The 14848-nt window shown below is 35.7% G+C and overlaps 1 protein-coding gene across 4 annotated transcripts in view; it reads right to left on the bottom strand.

Annotated features, from left to right (window-relative positions):
* Positions 1-972, bottom strand: part of atrnl1a (attractin-like 1a) — a 302814-nt gene extending 301842 nt beyond the window's left edge. For 2 of the 4 annotated variants that reach the window (XR_009273863.1, XM_058795280.1), the window contains exon 1: positions 269-972. Coding sequence is in view for 2 of the 4 variants with exons in the window: in XM_058795280.1 (XP_058651263.1) it covers positions 269-534 (266 nt within the window). In the remaining 2 variants the exon portion in view is untranslated. The remainder of the gene's footprint in view (positions 1-268) is intronic. The other 2 variants (XR_009273862.1, XM_058795276.1) reach the window with 2 other exon arrangements.
* Between the last annotated feature and the right edge of the window lie 13876 nt (positions 973-14848).

The raw sequence follows: 14848 nt of genomic DNA, 5'->3' as shown, positions 1-14848 counted from the left end.
GTAATATTTGTAATGCATGTGTACCAAATTAAAATCTATGTGGGCTACAAGATACATACGCTACTGAAGGTGCACTAAGTTGCAGACTAGAAAAGAAACCTAAAACCCTTTATTTCGAGCTTTTAAGCGCTTAATAACAGTAAAGCAAACATTTTAACCAAGAAGGATTGCTCTTCCAACGCCACACTCTTGCTGCTAAGGCCACATTTAGCCTAAACGATGTTTGCAAACAATGAACCTGTTACACGGAGGGGAAAGCGTTACTTACTTGAATCTCCCTTGGCAGTGTTGACACTGATCCCCAGCCCATCCCCGTTCACAGACGCAAGTTCCATTGATACATCTTCCAAAGATGCAGTTTTTGTCACAGGTTTTAGAATAGGATCCTTCACTGCACACTAACAGGTAAAACACCGTAAACGTGAACAGGTACGTCCTGAGCTCCTGAGTCCTACACGGGAAACACCTCGTGGAGAAGCGTGGAGACGTTCTTCTGCCAAAATCCATCCTCCTGTTCTCCTCTGATCTAAGCATAAGGTGAGGTTACAGTCTTCATTAGACTTTAGCTTTTAAACTGTGAATTCTACACTCCTCGCAGTTTTGTTACAATTTCTAGCCTAGTTTTGTTGTCATTGTCACAATGCATGAATTTATTATATCCAGTATGTAACGTAACTTTCTCCAGTCAGTTCTCGAGGTAAAGCATTTACTTTAGCGCGTTATTCCAAAGAAAGCCTTGTCGTCCAAAACCGTGTCATTCCAAAAATAGCGACATCTGAGATACAGATGTGCAGTTATGTTAAACTGTGCCTCCATAGTCGCAAAAATAACAGCATGATTTCAGCATGGCTTCTCAAACAATAAGCCGTTTCGCCTTTGTTTCTCTCAGAGATGCACTCGGAGGAGAATGACAGCGCAACTCTCATCCAAAACAATGTGCAGTTCCCCGCTGCTGCTCCTGCTGAGCTCAGAGCCAATGACGAATCTCACTACGGAAAAGGTTTGGCTTATGAATATTAAGTAGCTTACGCAGACGTTGCTTGGTAACCTTCCGAGAGCGTCCTGTCGGTCACGTGACGCAATTCATATTCAAGAGCCGATCCTTTATCATAGTAGGATAGGAAACTAGTCGTCGTACATTTAAAGCGATAGCGCCCTATTGATTTGTGCAGAACATCGCGTCAAGCGGGTCATCATGAAAGTTGTGGTTTCGTGCAATACAGATATTTTTGGGGAGAGGTACGGAAACTTTAAGAGACCGTGCAGTTTTTGGCTTGTTTTGTTAAGGTCACAACTTAAAGGGATATTCCACAAAAAAAGAAAGAAAGAAAATTATGTTATAATTTACTCACCCCATGTTGTTTCAAACCTGTATGCATTATTTATTCTACGGAATACAAAAAGATTTTGTCAATATTTTCTCATGATCTCAACAATCAGGGGCGGATCTACCGGGGTAGAAAAAGCTGTGCCACCTCAGAATTATCACAGAATAAAATATAAATGTAAGCAGTGTTTCATGTGCTACTTTTCAGCCGCGGCGATGACAGCGTAACGGAAGATAATGGCAAAAAACAAACAAAAAAAAAACACGTCTTTCACTAAACTGTGCACGATGGTTGCACGCGCACGCAGCGCGCCCAGTGTAGTCGGCTTCATTAATGACTCTTTTGAACCGGTTCTTTTTGAGTCAAAAGCACAAACAGCAGCCCATCCACTAACGAATTGTTTTTACATTTGTTCGTGAATCAGATAATGCTTCTCGGTTTATTTAGAAGTCCTATGAGAACTCTAATCCCATCCGGATATGTCTGAGATTCATCCCGTAATTGTTTGGTGATCCAATTCTCTTTTCTGCCATAGCAGACAAAACAATAACATGAAATCAATAAGAAGATACCTATCACGAAAACTAATAGCAGAGTTAGGTAAGAGTCTTGTATTGCAGTTTTCTCGATTGTTACCATAATATAATTGATTTTAGTTGGCCTATTTCCCCAAACCATTAATTCAGTTCTCAAAACACAGACACATTTCTCAAAACGTTTAACAATGAGTAACTTAAACATTAGGTAGCAAAACTGATGACACCAATCAGAATCTCTGCATCCTAACAACGGAGAGAGGAGAGAGCTGAACGAATAAGATACATGGGTTTTATACTTATACATTCAGTAAAATTACAGTACCAGTACATTAGATGGACATTTCACTCTTCTATATGTACAGTAAACTGTAGCACATGTTGTACACCTTCAAACGTGTGACTGTCAAATTTTATTTGTAACCATCTTTTATGTGTAATGCTTGTTTGCAGAACTGAGAAATGAGATATAGCTAGTCTTGTGTCAGGAGACCAGGAAACTGCTATAGTACTGTAGCCTATACAGCAGGGTTCCTCAAATCTTTCCCTGGAGGGCCAATCTGCTGCAGAGTTTAGCTCCAACCCTGATCAAACTCACCTACCTGTAATTTTCTAATGATCTTGAAGACTCTGATTAGCATGCTCAGGTGTGTTTGATTAGGGTTAGAGCTAAACTCTGCAGGAGTGGGCCAGATTTGAGGATGCCTGCTATACTGTAATGAAATTTGATCAAATGTGCAGAGGATGCTGATTAAATTTTTTTAATTACAGTATTTTTTTTTACTGTACTGTATGTATTGTGGTGCATATAAACAATTCTTTGGTATTTGAACTTTTCTAGTGTTTTTCATCTACTGCAAGATTACTTTACAGTAGTAAAATGAAAATGATATGTTCCCAAAAGTTCATTGCTGAATTATTATTATTATCTGTAATTTAATTTAAGTTGTATAGACATTGAGCTGCAAAAATAATTCCTGAATCCTAATAAGAGTTTTTTGTTGTGTTATTGATCTCATGAGTGTTCACTGGGCAGAAAAGTCATCTGTGTATTTGAATTGTGTGTAAGCATTTAATAATACCTGTAATAACTAGATTGAAAAGTTTGAAAGACAAATGTGACCCTGGACCACAAAACCAGTCAATTTTTCGAAATTGAGATTTATACATCATCTGAAAGCTGAATAAATAATGCCACATAATAAATATGCCACAGCCATATCACCCTGCAGCCCAAGACCGGTTGCCCATGGAAGCTAAGCAGGGCTGAGCCTGGTCAGTACCTGGATGGGAGACTGTTAGTGCTGTTGCTGTTGGAAGAGGTGTTAGTGAGACCAGCAGGGGGTGCTCACCCTGCAGTCTGTGTGGGTCCTAATGCCCCAGTATAGTGACGGGGACACTATACTGTAAAAAAGCACCGTCTTTCGGATGAGACGTTAAACCGAGGTCCTGACTCTCTGTGGTCATTAAAAATCCTATGACACTCATTGTAAAGAGTAGGGGTGTAACCCCGGTGTCCTGGCCAAATTCCCTCCACTGGCCCCTGTCTATCATGGCTTCCCAATAATCCCCATCCACTTGATTGGCTCTATGACTCTCACTCCTCTCCACCTGTAGCTGGTGTGTGGTGAGTGCACTGGCGCCGTTGTCCTGTGGCTGCCGTCGCATCATCCAAGTGGATGCTGCACACTGGTGGTGGTTGAGGAGAGACCCCCCCACATGATTGTAAAGCGCTTTGGGTGTATTGCAATACACATTAAAAGCGCTATATAAATGCCTCATTCATCATTCATTCATTCATTCATTCATAAATAAGCTTTCCATTGATGTATGGTTTGTTGATAGGACAATATTTGGAATAGGATACAACTATTTGAAAATCTGGAATCTGAGGGTGCAAAAAAAAAAAATCTAAATACTGAGAAAATCGCCTTTAAAGTTGTCCAGATGAAGTTCTTAGCAATGCATATTACTAATCAAAAATTAAGTTTTAATATATTTACGGTAGGAAATTTACAAAATATATTCATGGAACATGATCTTTACTTAATATACTAATGATTTTTGGCATAAAAGAAAAATGGATAATTTTGACCCATAGAATGTATTTTTGGCTATTGCTACAAATATACCCCAGCGACTTAAGACTGGTTTTGTGTTTAAGAAACAAATAGTTTGGTCAGTTAGATGTTCTAGATGTTTGCTATAGTGTTGCTAGTTGGTTGCTAGGATATTCTGGGTGGTTGCTAGGCTCTTGCTATGCAGTTGCTGGGGTGTTACTAGACTACTGATAGTGTGTTCTGGGTGATTACAGACATTCCCACCTCTGGTAATAACAGAAAATCAAACATTGTTTTCAAAATTGATCCAGTTTCAATGCTTTGATATTATTGTATTTCTTTCTAATGTTTCTTTCAAAAGTGTTACTCTTAAACTTGCTCTAAAACGTGATTTATATACCATCTAAGTAGCCTATGTAATATTAATAGAACCGCATGTCTTCTTTAGTGATACAAGCTCAGAAACATTTACAACCTGTTGAAGTTTTTTATATGTGTATTGACTTGGTGCCATGATGGATATTGAAATGTTGTTATTTATTTTTCATTTTAAACAGTATAGATGATTACTTAATGGTAATGGAATATTTGTGAACACAACTGTGCATGTCAGACAATAAATCCCCCAAAAATATGCATGGGGGCTTGCTTTGGTGTTGCCACCCCTTATAGACCCTATAATGTATAAATGCCACCCTAAACATTATTTTCTAGATCCGCCCCTGCTCAACATAAACGTTGTTTTCTCTCTCTCTCTCTCTCTCTCTCTCTCTCTCTCTCTCTCTCTCTGCATGCGGGGAGTGTTTGGGTGTGGGTGAGGGTGCTCACGGAGAGGTGTTTGAAAGTTTCCTTTTCTTTTTTCTATTTTTGATTTAAAAGGGGAATTTGATACATAACATTTTTGTAAAGCTGCATTTAGATTTGAAAGCCACGTGTTGGTGGTGTTCGCGGTAGCGTCGGAATGGCGTCACCTCTGACGGGGGGAGAACCACCTGTTTCGCGGCGTCATGGAGTCCGGTGCGTACCTGCTCAGGGTGTATCGGTGGAGGATGTACTACTGGCGGTCGGAGAAGAGGTTGGTTATGACAACATCTCTTCGGCGTCCAGGATGAATAAAGCGGTAGTGATTTTTGTTAAGGAGGATAAGTTAGTAAACCGCTTGGTAAGCAACGGGATTGTGGTAAGTGGCGATTTTGTTGTTGTTTCACCGCTTGTTACACCTACGACAAAAGTTTATATATCAAATGTTCCACCATTTATTGGAAATGAGGATATTGAACGCGCATTAGCCCAGTATGGTAAATGTGCTAGTGCGATTAAAACTCTCCCATTGGGATGTAAAAATGAAGCATTGAAACATGTGATGTCTTTTAGGAGACAGGTATTTATGTTTTTGAATGTGCCGGAATTAGATGTGTCTTTCAGAGTAGTACACGAAGGGAAACCATATATGCTCTATGTTAATACAGGTAGCTTGAAGTGTTTTGAGTGCGGAGATATTGGCCACAAAAGTTGGCATGCCCGCATAGAGCCCAGGCTAATGAGGAGGCCGCAGGGCCTAGTGGTGTTTCTGTAGCTAAGGTAAATAAAATAATAATGCAGTCTCAGCCTGAAGAGGAGAGTCTTGCTCAGAACGATGAATTACGTGAAAGCATAGACAGAAATCAAAACAAAGAAGATACAACGGTGAATGTGGTAGAGGAACATGAGGTTTTGGAATGTAGTGCAGTCATGGTGGCAGAGAAATTGGGTGAAGGTGCTCCTTGTGAAGTGGTTAGTAGGAAACTACTGAAAGATCAGATGATGTTGGAAAGAGTGAGGATATGGAATGAAGGATGATGATACATTGTCTGAGGTATCTGACATGTCTGAGTTTGGGTCACAGAATATAGATGATACATACTCAGTGCAAGAGATTAACGATTTTTGGACTTGACGTTTGGAAAAACTGTTGAGGTGAAGGATTTTTTTCCGGATATAGACAAATTCATATGGTCAGTGGTGTCAATGCAGAAAGTTGTTAGCTACGAAGCCTTATGTAAGAAGAAGAGGTTCAGATTGAGGAAGATTTTAGCCAAATTGCGGAAAGAGAAAGAGCTTTGCAAAAATAAAATGTTCAAATGCACAGGGTTAATCTGATATTTTATTTTTGTATTCGTTTCTATCAATCTTTCTCTTTTCTATCTTTTTATGGACATCTTAAAACTAGGTTCCTTAAATATAAATGGGGGTAGAGATAGGAATAAATTAGCCATGATTGCAGAGTTTGTTAAACAATTTGATATAGTTTTTTTGCAAGAAACACATACAAGTGATGATAATAAGATTCAGTGGGGAATGTGGTGGGAAGGGAAGTATGCTCTTAGCCATGGTACAAATATAAGTGCTGGGGTAGCTATTCTTTTTTCCAAAAATTTGAATGTTAACATTTTAACAGTGGAGGAAATTGTAAAAGGAAGAGCACTTTTAACTAAAGTAGAGTGTGAAGGAATAATTTTGTTTTAATCAATGTATATGCTCCTAATAATGGACATGAGCGTGTGGTTTTTTTTATGGAATTGAGATCAGTCATTCAGAAGTTTGATGATGATAATGTTTGCATGGTAATTGGGGGTGATTGGAATTGCACAACCAATTTTATTGTTGATAGGAATGGAGAGGAGCCTCATAATCAATCAAGCATGCAGTTGTTAAAAATTATAAATGAGTTTGACTTAATAGATTTGTGGAGAAATAGAAACATTGGAGTTAGACAATATACATGGTTAAAGGTATCAGATAATCAAGTTAGTGGTGCAAGGTTAGACCGTTTTTATTTGGGGAAGATTTGGAATAATAAGGTTATGAATGTTTCTATCTTGCCTAATGGGTTTTCAGATCACCATATGATTACTTTTGATTTTAATTTTAAAAAAGTGGTTAAACCTTTGTATTTTTGGCATTTTAATGTTAAATTGTTACAAGACATTAGTTTTTGTGAAAAATTTACATTTTTTTGGGATAAGTGGAAACTCCAGAAAGACACTTTTGAAAATCTTGGTCAATGGTGGGATGTCGGTAAAGCAAATATTAGGATTTTTTGTCAAAACTATACTTCATATTCTACTGCATTGATGAAAACAACAGTTAAAAGTTTACAAAGAGACATTGCATTTTTGGAAAAAGACATTTTGAATAATAATGGGACTGTGAATAATGAAAAGTTAAATAAGAAAAAAGAAGAACTAGGATATTTTTTACAAGAAAAGGTAAAAGGAGCACTTATAAGATCAAGATTTTGTTCAGTCAAAGATATGGATGCTCCTAGTGCTTTCTTTTTTAATTTGGAAAAGAGAAGTTTTCAACAAAAACAGTTGTGTCATATAAAATGTCCGAATGGAACTGTAACTTCTGACCCTATGGAAATGAGGAAAATGACAGTGGATTTTTACTCTGAATTATATAGTACTCAGAATTGTGACTCTGGAAGTATTGCTGAATTGCTTTGTGATCTGCCTCAGTTGAGAGATGAACAAAAAAAATCACTGGATGAACAAATAACTTTGCAAGAGCTCACAGATGCAATGAGACAATTATCTCCTGGAAGATCCCCTGGAGTGGATGGTATACCTGTGGAGTTCTATCAGGCTTTTTGGGAATTAATTGGACAGGATTTTAATGATCTACTGATGGATTGTATCAAAGAAAGACATTACCCACAAGTTGTTGTAGGGCAGTTCTATCCTTAATTCCTAAAAAAGGAGACTTGGGATTATTAAAAAATTGGAGACCAGTGTCGTTGTTATGTTCAGATTATAAAATAATTTCTAAGGTGTTAGCAAATAGACTTAAAAAATATTTACATGTAATAGTTCATAGAGACCAGTCCTATTGTATACCAGGTAGATCAATTATGGATAATTTATTTTTATTGCGTGATATGATTGATTTTAATCGAAGTAATAATTTTAATTTAGGGGTTCTTTCGCTTGATCAAGAAAAAGCTTTTGATCAAGTTGATCATAAGTATCTTTTCAGTGTATTAAAACAATTTGGGTTTGGTGAGAATTTTATATCATGTATAAAATTGTTGTATTCTAATGCATTTGTTATGGTCAAAGCTGGAGGTGGTTTGAGTGCACCTATAATGATGTCCAGGGTATCAGACAAGGATGTCCTCTTTCTGGACAGTTATATAGTCTGGTAATGGAACCTTTTTGTGCAGATTAAGGAAGGATCTAACTGGAATTTTACTTCCAGATTTAAAGAGTACATTTAAAGTATCCTTGTCAGCGTATGCTGATGATGTTACTGTGTTTATAAAGAGTCAAGATGATGTGAAAGTTTTAATGGGAATTATTGGAAAATATGAAAAGGCATCCTCAGCCAGAGTGAATTGGGGAAAAAGTGAGGGATATATTATTGGTAAGTGGGAAGATGTAGGACCTCCAAAATTACCATGTGGTTTACAATGGGGCAGAGAAGGGTTAAAAGTATTAGGTGTTTTTTTAGGGAATGAACATTTTCAGATAAGGAACTGGGAGGGATTGCTGGAGAAGGTGTCAGCTCGATTGTCTAAATGGAACTGGCTATTACCACAATTGTCGTATAGAGGGCGAGTCTTGGTCACTAACAACTTGGCAGCCTCGACACTGTGGCATAAAATGACTGTTATGGAGCCTCCAGTTGAGTTGGTTTGTAAAATACAACGGACAATCGTGAATTTTTTTTGGAGTGGGGCACACTGGATCCATGCTGCAGCACTTTATTTACCTGTCCATGAAGGTGGTCAAAGGCTGGTGGATGTGAGAAGTCGGTTGACAGCTTACAGAATACAAACAGCACAAAGACTTTTATATCACAAAGACTTAGCTTGGGCTCATACTGCAAGACTGATTTTGAAGAACAGGTGGACTTGGTTTGGATAAACATTTGTTCATAATGGACTTGGAGAAGGTGAGTTTGTCAGAGATCACTCCCTTCTATAAGTCAGTGTTACAGTCCTGGAAAACAGTTTTTAAGGTGGATCGGAGTAGTGATGACACAGGACACTGGGTTTTGGAGGAACCATTATTCTTTAATCCAATGATCCAAACAAGGCTTTTGTCTTCAGTGAGCGTATCTACAGTTTTGAAGCGGAATGGGGTTGTAAAAATGAGACACCTCTTGGATGATGATGGGTGGAAGCCGGTTGGTATCCTTAAAGAAATGACAGGATTGAAATCTGAACGTCTTGTATCAAAACTGATAGAGGAGATTTGGAATGTCTTACCAAGTGGCCACAGAGAGTACATCAAAAAAGGTCAGTCAATGGACTTAAGAGATACAGAAAAGGAATTTCCAAAAATTAAAGTGTCTCCAGTTATGCTGGAGGAGAGTGTGGAAGTAAACATGGACTCAATTCTGTCTTTTGATACACCTCAGCTGGACTATTTTGAATCAACATCAAAGAAAGCAATTTATGATTCTTCAGTAAAAGTCATTCATCAAATTTTTCTCAGGAAAATTAAAGCTTCAAAGTGGCCAAGATTGTTAGGATCAGATTTCCTCGTGAGGGACAGGTGGAGAGCCCTGTATAAGCCTCCCATAGAGAAGAGGACAGCAGATCTACAGTGGAGGCTTATTCACGGGGCAATAGCTACAGACAGACATGTGGCGCACCTGAACTCAGCAGTGGGTGGTGAATGTAGATTTTGTGGAAAACAAGAAGATTTAGAACATTTGTTTTTAAAATGTGGAAGATTACAAGATCTTTTTAATTTTCTTAAGGATTTGTTTAAAAAATTTGATGAGGAGTTTTCAGATAAAATATTTATTGGGGGTGTTAAGTATAGGTATTCAATGAGAAGGATGACATGTTTATTAAATTATTTGTTGGGAACAGCTAAATTAGCAATATGGAAAACGAGAAAGAATAAAGGAAAACAACTTGGGACTATTGATGTGGACATGATGTTTAGAAAATTAGTTGGTGGAAGAATCAAAATTGAATTTGCCTATTATAAACTTGTTAATAATGAAGTGGTTTTTTGCGATATCTGGTGTTTTAGAGACATCTTATGTGTGGTTTTGAGGGTCAGTTGTTTTGAATGTTTGATTATTTTATGAGAATTACTATTGTTGTGATTTTGTATGAGAGGTAATTTGTGATAAAATAAAAAGTGTTTTGATCCCTCTCTCTCTCTCTCTCTCTCTCTCTCTCACTCTCTCTCTCTCTCTTCTTTTTCGTATTGATCAAGAGCAGTGTAGCAGTGTTACTTATTATTATTTATGCAAGCATTAATTGATATTTTTAATTTCAAAATACTTTTATTGTTGCATTTTAAATTTAATATTATAAATAATCTTTTATATGGTAATTTTATATAGTTTTATATGTTTTTTTTTTTTAATATTTAGCCTATATTTATTCATTTATTTTTTTAAATTAAATTTAGATGTAGTAATTTTAGCTCCTTATTTCATTTAGCTGCCAAGGCAACATTTCTAATTAGTAAGTTTTTTTTTTTAGTTTTTTTTATTTATTTTTTTTATAATTAGTAAGTGTTTTTCGTCTAATATTTATACTGTATTTTATTTCATTTTTATTTCAATTAACAAAAACAATTAAATAGTTTTATATTTTATATTTAATAAGTAAAATGCTAGCAAATACATTACTACTACTATTGTCAATAAACCATTAGGCTAACTGGAATGTTTATGACTCTCCTGAGAAACATGTGTCATATTTCTGGATCAGCCTCCAAAATATTTATTTTAGAATGTGTCTATTGTTCACTTATCTGAGTTAAATACCTCTTAAGTTTCCTCAAAACAGGCCTAGAAGCATGAAGTGATACTGTTTTTTTGAGGATGATGATGTTCTGTGTCTCCTGTATGAAACAATATGTGAATTAGAAGTTGTCACGTAAACAGCATATTAATAATGTCACATTTGGAATAACTGGCTTAATTTGGCGTATCCAAATTAAGATGCGGATAATTCTGGAGTATTGAAGATATAGTATACTTACTATACTATGTAGTTTTTGGACTTCCTGTTTGCAGGGAGGTAATGTCATCAACTCTTCTAGACAAATTCTATACATCTGTTCACAAAATAAAGTAAACCTTCATATGAATAAATAAAGAAATTATTTAAAAGTTTATTGCTGAAGTTCGTCTTTTTGCAGCAAACAAACAGTGTTATAAAATATTATTTCCATTCCTTTACTTTGTTGACACTAAAGTGAGTTTCATTGTGCTTTCGCAGGGAATCATTTGCAGTGATCATTACATAAGACAACAGAAAATGACTGTGTGCCAGGTATTGACAAATAAAGATGTATTTTTATTATCATCTGGGTAAGAAGTCAACAACATTCTCAGAAGGCCATACTCTCCACTGCAGACTCACAGCAGGAGAGAAATAAAATTATCTCACTCGGGGGAACTGCTCTTTCTCTCTCAGGAAAATTAGATTGGCTCTGTTGATAGAAACCAAGGTAAACAGAGAGATGTGGCATCCTTTGTGTTCATAATAAGGAAAAACTTTGATATTAGCCATATGTGTACCATTTTATGTAACCTGGCTGTCCCACTGGAAAGGGACATAATTGAGGTTGATTTCAGGGCATGGGAAGCAAAACCAGACTTTATGGGCTCCTACAACAGGGACTGCCATTTGAAGATTTGCCAGTTGAAAATTAAGCAAATTTCATGTCAGTTTAGATGTTAAAGTAAGTCATGAGCACATGCAAAACACACTGAAGAATGACAGCAAACCCAGGCCTCAGTAAACAGCAATGTAATATATAATACCTAATAAAAAGAAACTGAAATGGCTTGTCAGTCTCACAAGTATTAAATGTGCTTAATTTAAAATACAAGGCCCATGAGACAGTTTTGGTTTATTTTGCTGTGTTTTAGATGCTCCCTCTTGGATAACTTTAAGTAGGTCATAGTGAATACATCAGCCAAAGCACCTGCAATGGAAGTGGTTGTGGAACACTGACTAGGAGGATAAACATGTGATATCACATTCTGTAAACGATTTATAACAGAAACAGATTATGCAATAGAGCCTACCATCTGTCCTGACTGCAGAACACTCTCTCTCTTCTCTCTTGTGTGAGCTAGTGAGGCGCAGAATCCTCTGTCTGTCTGTGTAACTGTGTAATATTTCTACTTTCTCACTCATATTCAGTGTCTCTGTTCATGAAAATCATCCTTTCTAGCTTCATGGATTTACTTGAAATTACATTTAGAAAACATTAACTCAGATTAAACACACAAACAACACCATCACTGTCACCAGACCTAAGCAATCATCTATTGCACAATAACAGAAACTATGATTCAGAGAGAGCGGGTTAGGTTGCACTGTTTCATCATAGTCTTTATCATGTTACTGATGCAGAAATTATGTGCAGCTGGAGATGAAAACAACACTGAAGAAATGGCAGTGTGTATGTTTATGTGTCTAGTGTTACAATACATTACACAGGCTGTCTATGAAGTATTTTACCAGGATATAATAAAGATGTGTGGGTGCCGTATCTTTTATTTATTTAGAATTACATGTGTTAAGTACCCTATAAATAGGTGTTAGAGTGATGTGTGTATTCTAATGGCTACCATAAAAAAAAATGAATTTAACATTTTAGATGTAATGTTACATCCGGTGTTGGGTGTAATTAGTTACTGTAATTTAATTACTTTTCCCTTGAAAAAGTAAAGTAAGGGATTACTCTTAATTTTTTCTGTAATTTAATTACAGTTACTTATGTAATTGAACTTAATACTGTGTGTAGAACATTTATATACAATACAATAGTGGATTTAACATAAAAATGTAAAGTCTAACCCTAAAATGCATGCTTTTTATGTACTCTTCTCATTTTAAATACTTTAGTGAGTTAATAAGCATATTGGTAACACTTTAGTGTCCAATTCTCACTATAAACTAGTTGGTTATTAGCATGAATATTACTGGGATATTGAATGTTTATTATTACTTCAGAAAAACACATATTAATATCTTATTCTGCAAGACCTTATTCTAAATCCTTAATCCTACCCAATTCTTAAACTTAACAACTACTTTACTAAGTATTAATAAGGAGTAATTAGGAGTATATTGAGGCAAAAGTCATAGTTAATAGTTAGTTAATATATAATTGGACTCTAATCTAAAGTGTGACCAGAATAATTTATGTAGTTATCTATTATTTATTTGAAAGAATTAAAAGAACCATTTCATGTCTATCCTTGTATCTTTACCTTGTTGAGATTGATATAGGATTTAGAAAGTAGCTAATTAGTAATAAGTAATTAAATAGTTTTTGGAGAGAGTAATTTGTACAGTATAGGCCTAATCTAATTACACTGTTGAAGATGTAATTAGTAACTAGTAATGAACTACTTTTTTAGAGTAACTTTCCCAACACTGGTTACATCCTCTTTGTAAGTTATTATGTTATTAAGTTATTATGGAATTTATATATAATAAGCTGTAGTTCAGTGGTGACTGTTTTTATAGGGCTTTCATATGAATCAATGATATTATATTGTTATAATGTTTTTATTCTATTATTTTGATCTTTTAATTGTTATTATATGTCTCCACATATATTTCATTTATTGGCAATATTGTATTTTTTACAGTCATGCCAGTAAAGCAATTTTGAATTGAATTGATATTCTAGCGCCCTCGTGTGGTGATATACTGAAGGGACACTAAACTGCTTTTAACATGCATGAGACTAGTAGAATGAAAGTAGAGACAGACGACGGAGAATATATTGGACATTTGAGAATATGATAATATATTTAGATAAGAATATATTTGGTACATTGATGATTTGCTTAATTCAGATTGTCCACGTGTAAAAGAAAGCAATGAGAAGTTTTGTGTTACTCTTAAAGGCATAGTTCAGCCAAAAATGATTATGTCATTAATTACTCACCCTCGCGTCGTTCCAAACACGTAAGACCTTTGTTCGTCTTCAGAACACAAATTAAGATGTTTTTGATGAAATCCAAGAGCTTTTTGCCCCTGCATGGACAGTGACGCAACTACCACATGCAAGGCCCAGAAGGAACATCATTAAAATAGTCCATGTGACATCAGTGATTCAACCGTAAGCTAATAGACCTGTGCAAAGAAAACTAAAATCATGACTTTTTAACGATGTCCTTACTACCTTTCCGGGCATCAAACGTGTTAATTGCATGTCAGAAAGCTCTCAGATTTCATCAAAAATATCTTAATTTGTGTTCCGAAGATGAACAAAGGTTTTACGGGTTTGGTACGACATGAGGGTGAGTAATTAATGACAGAATTTTCTTTTTTCTGCTTGCTTTTGTTAGTCAGAAACAAACGGGGGCCAAAGTCTTGCAATAGCATGCTAATTACCCCTGCTGGTTGGTGTTGTTATTAGACCATCTGTTTTCATTGATGGCTACTCAAAATAATAGACAAAATACTTTTTTACATTTATTTATTTATTTATTGCAAGCGACATATATTTCACAAATGTTTCATCATAAAAAAATAATATAGTTTTAATTAACTTTCAAAGACATGCAAAAAAAGAAAGAAAGAACTGTACTGATCATGTGGTATTTAATATATTTATATTATACTTTTTGCCTTTTACCTTTGAAAAAGCATGACCTCTCACAATCCACACTTCGGACAAAGTCTGCAATGAAACAAACAGTATCCCACTTTGTCAATATGATCTGTGACCTGCCAGCATATCCAATAATCCAGAAACATTCTCTGCAGGACTTTTTTGCTGATATGATTACTGCTTGTTTAATTATTTAGCATCTCTTAATAATGCGACTTTGAAAGCAATGTATTTTGAAAGTAAAATACATGGTCCAAAAAAATTGTAGCAGACTGTACTTGCTGCACCTAAGTATAGATAAACTAAAGATAAGGCTTTTGAAATCC

This window comes from Onychostoma macrolepis, chromosome 13 (genome assembly GCF_012432095.1).
Source record: "Onychostoma macrolepis isolate SWU-2019 chromosome 13, ASM1243209v1, whole genome shotgun sequence".
Classification (NCBI taxonomy): domain Eukaryota; kingdom Metazoa; phylum Chordata; class Actinopteri; order Cypriniformes; family Cyprinidae; genus Onychostoma; species Onychostoma macrolepis.
This window is presented reverse-complemented; position numbering and strand designations above follow the sequence as displayed.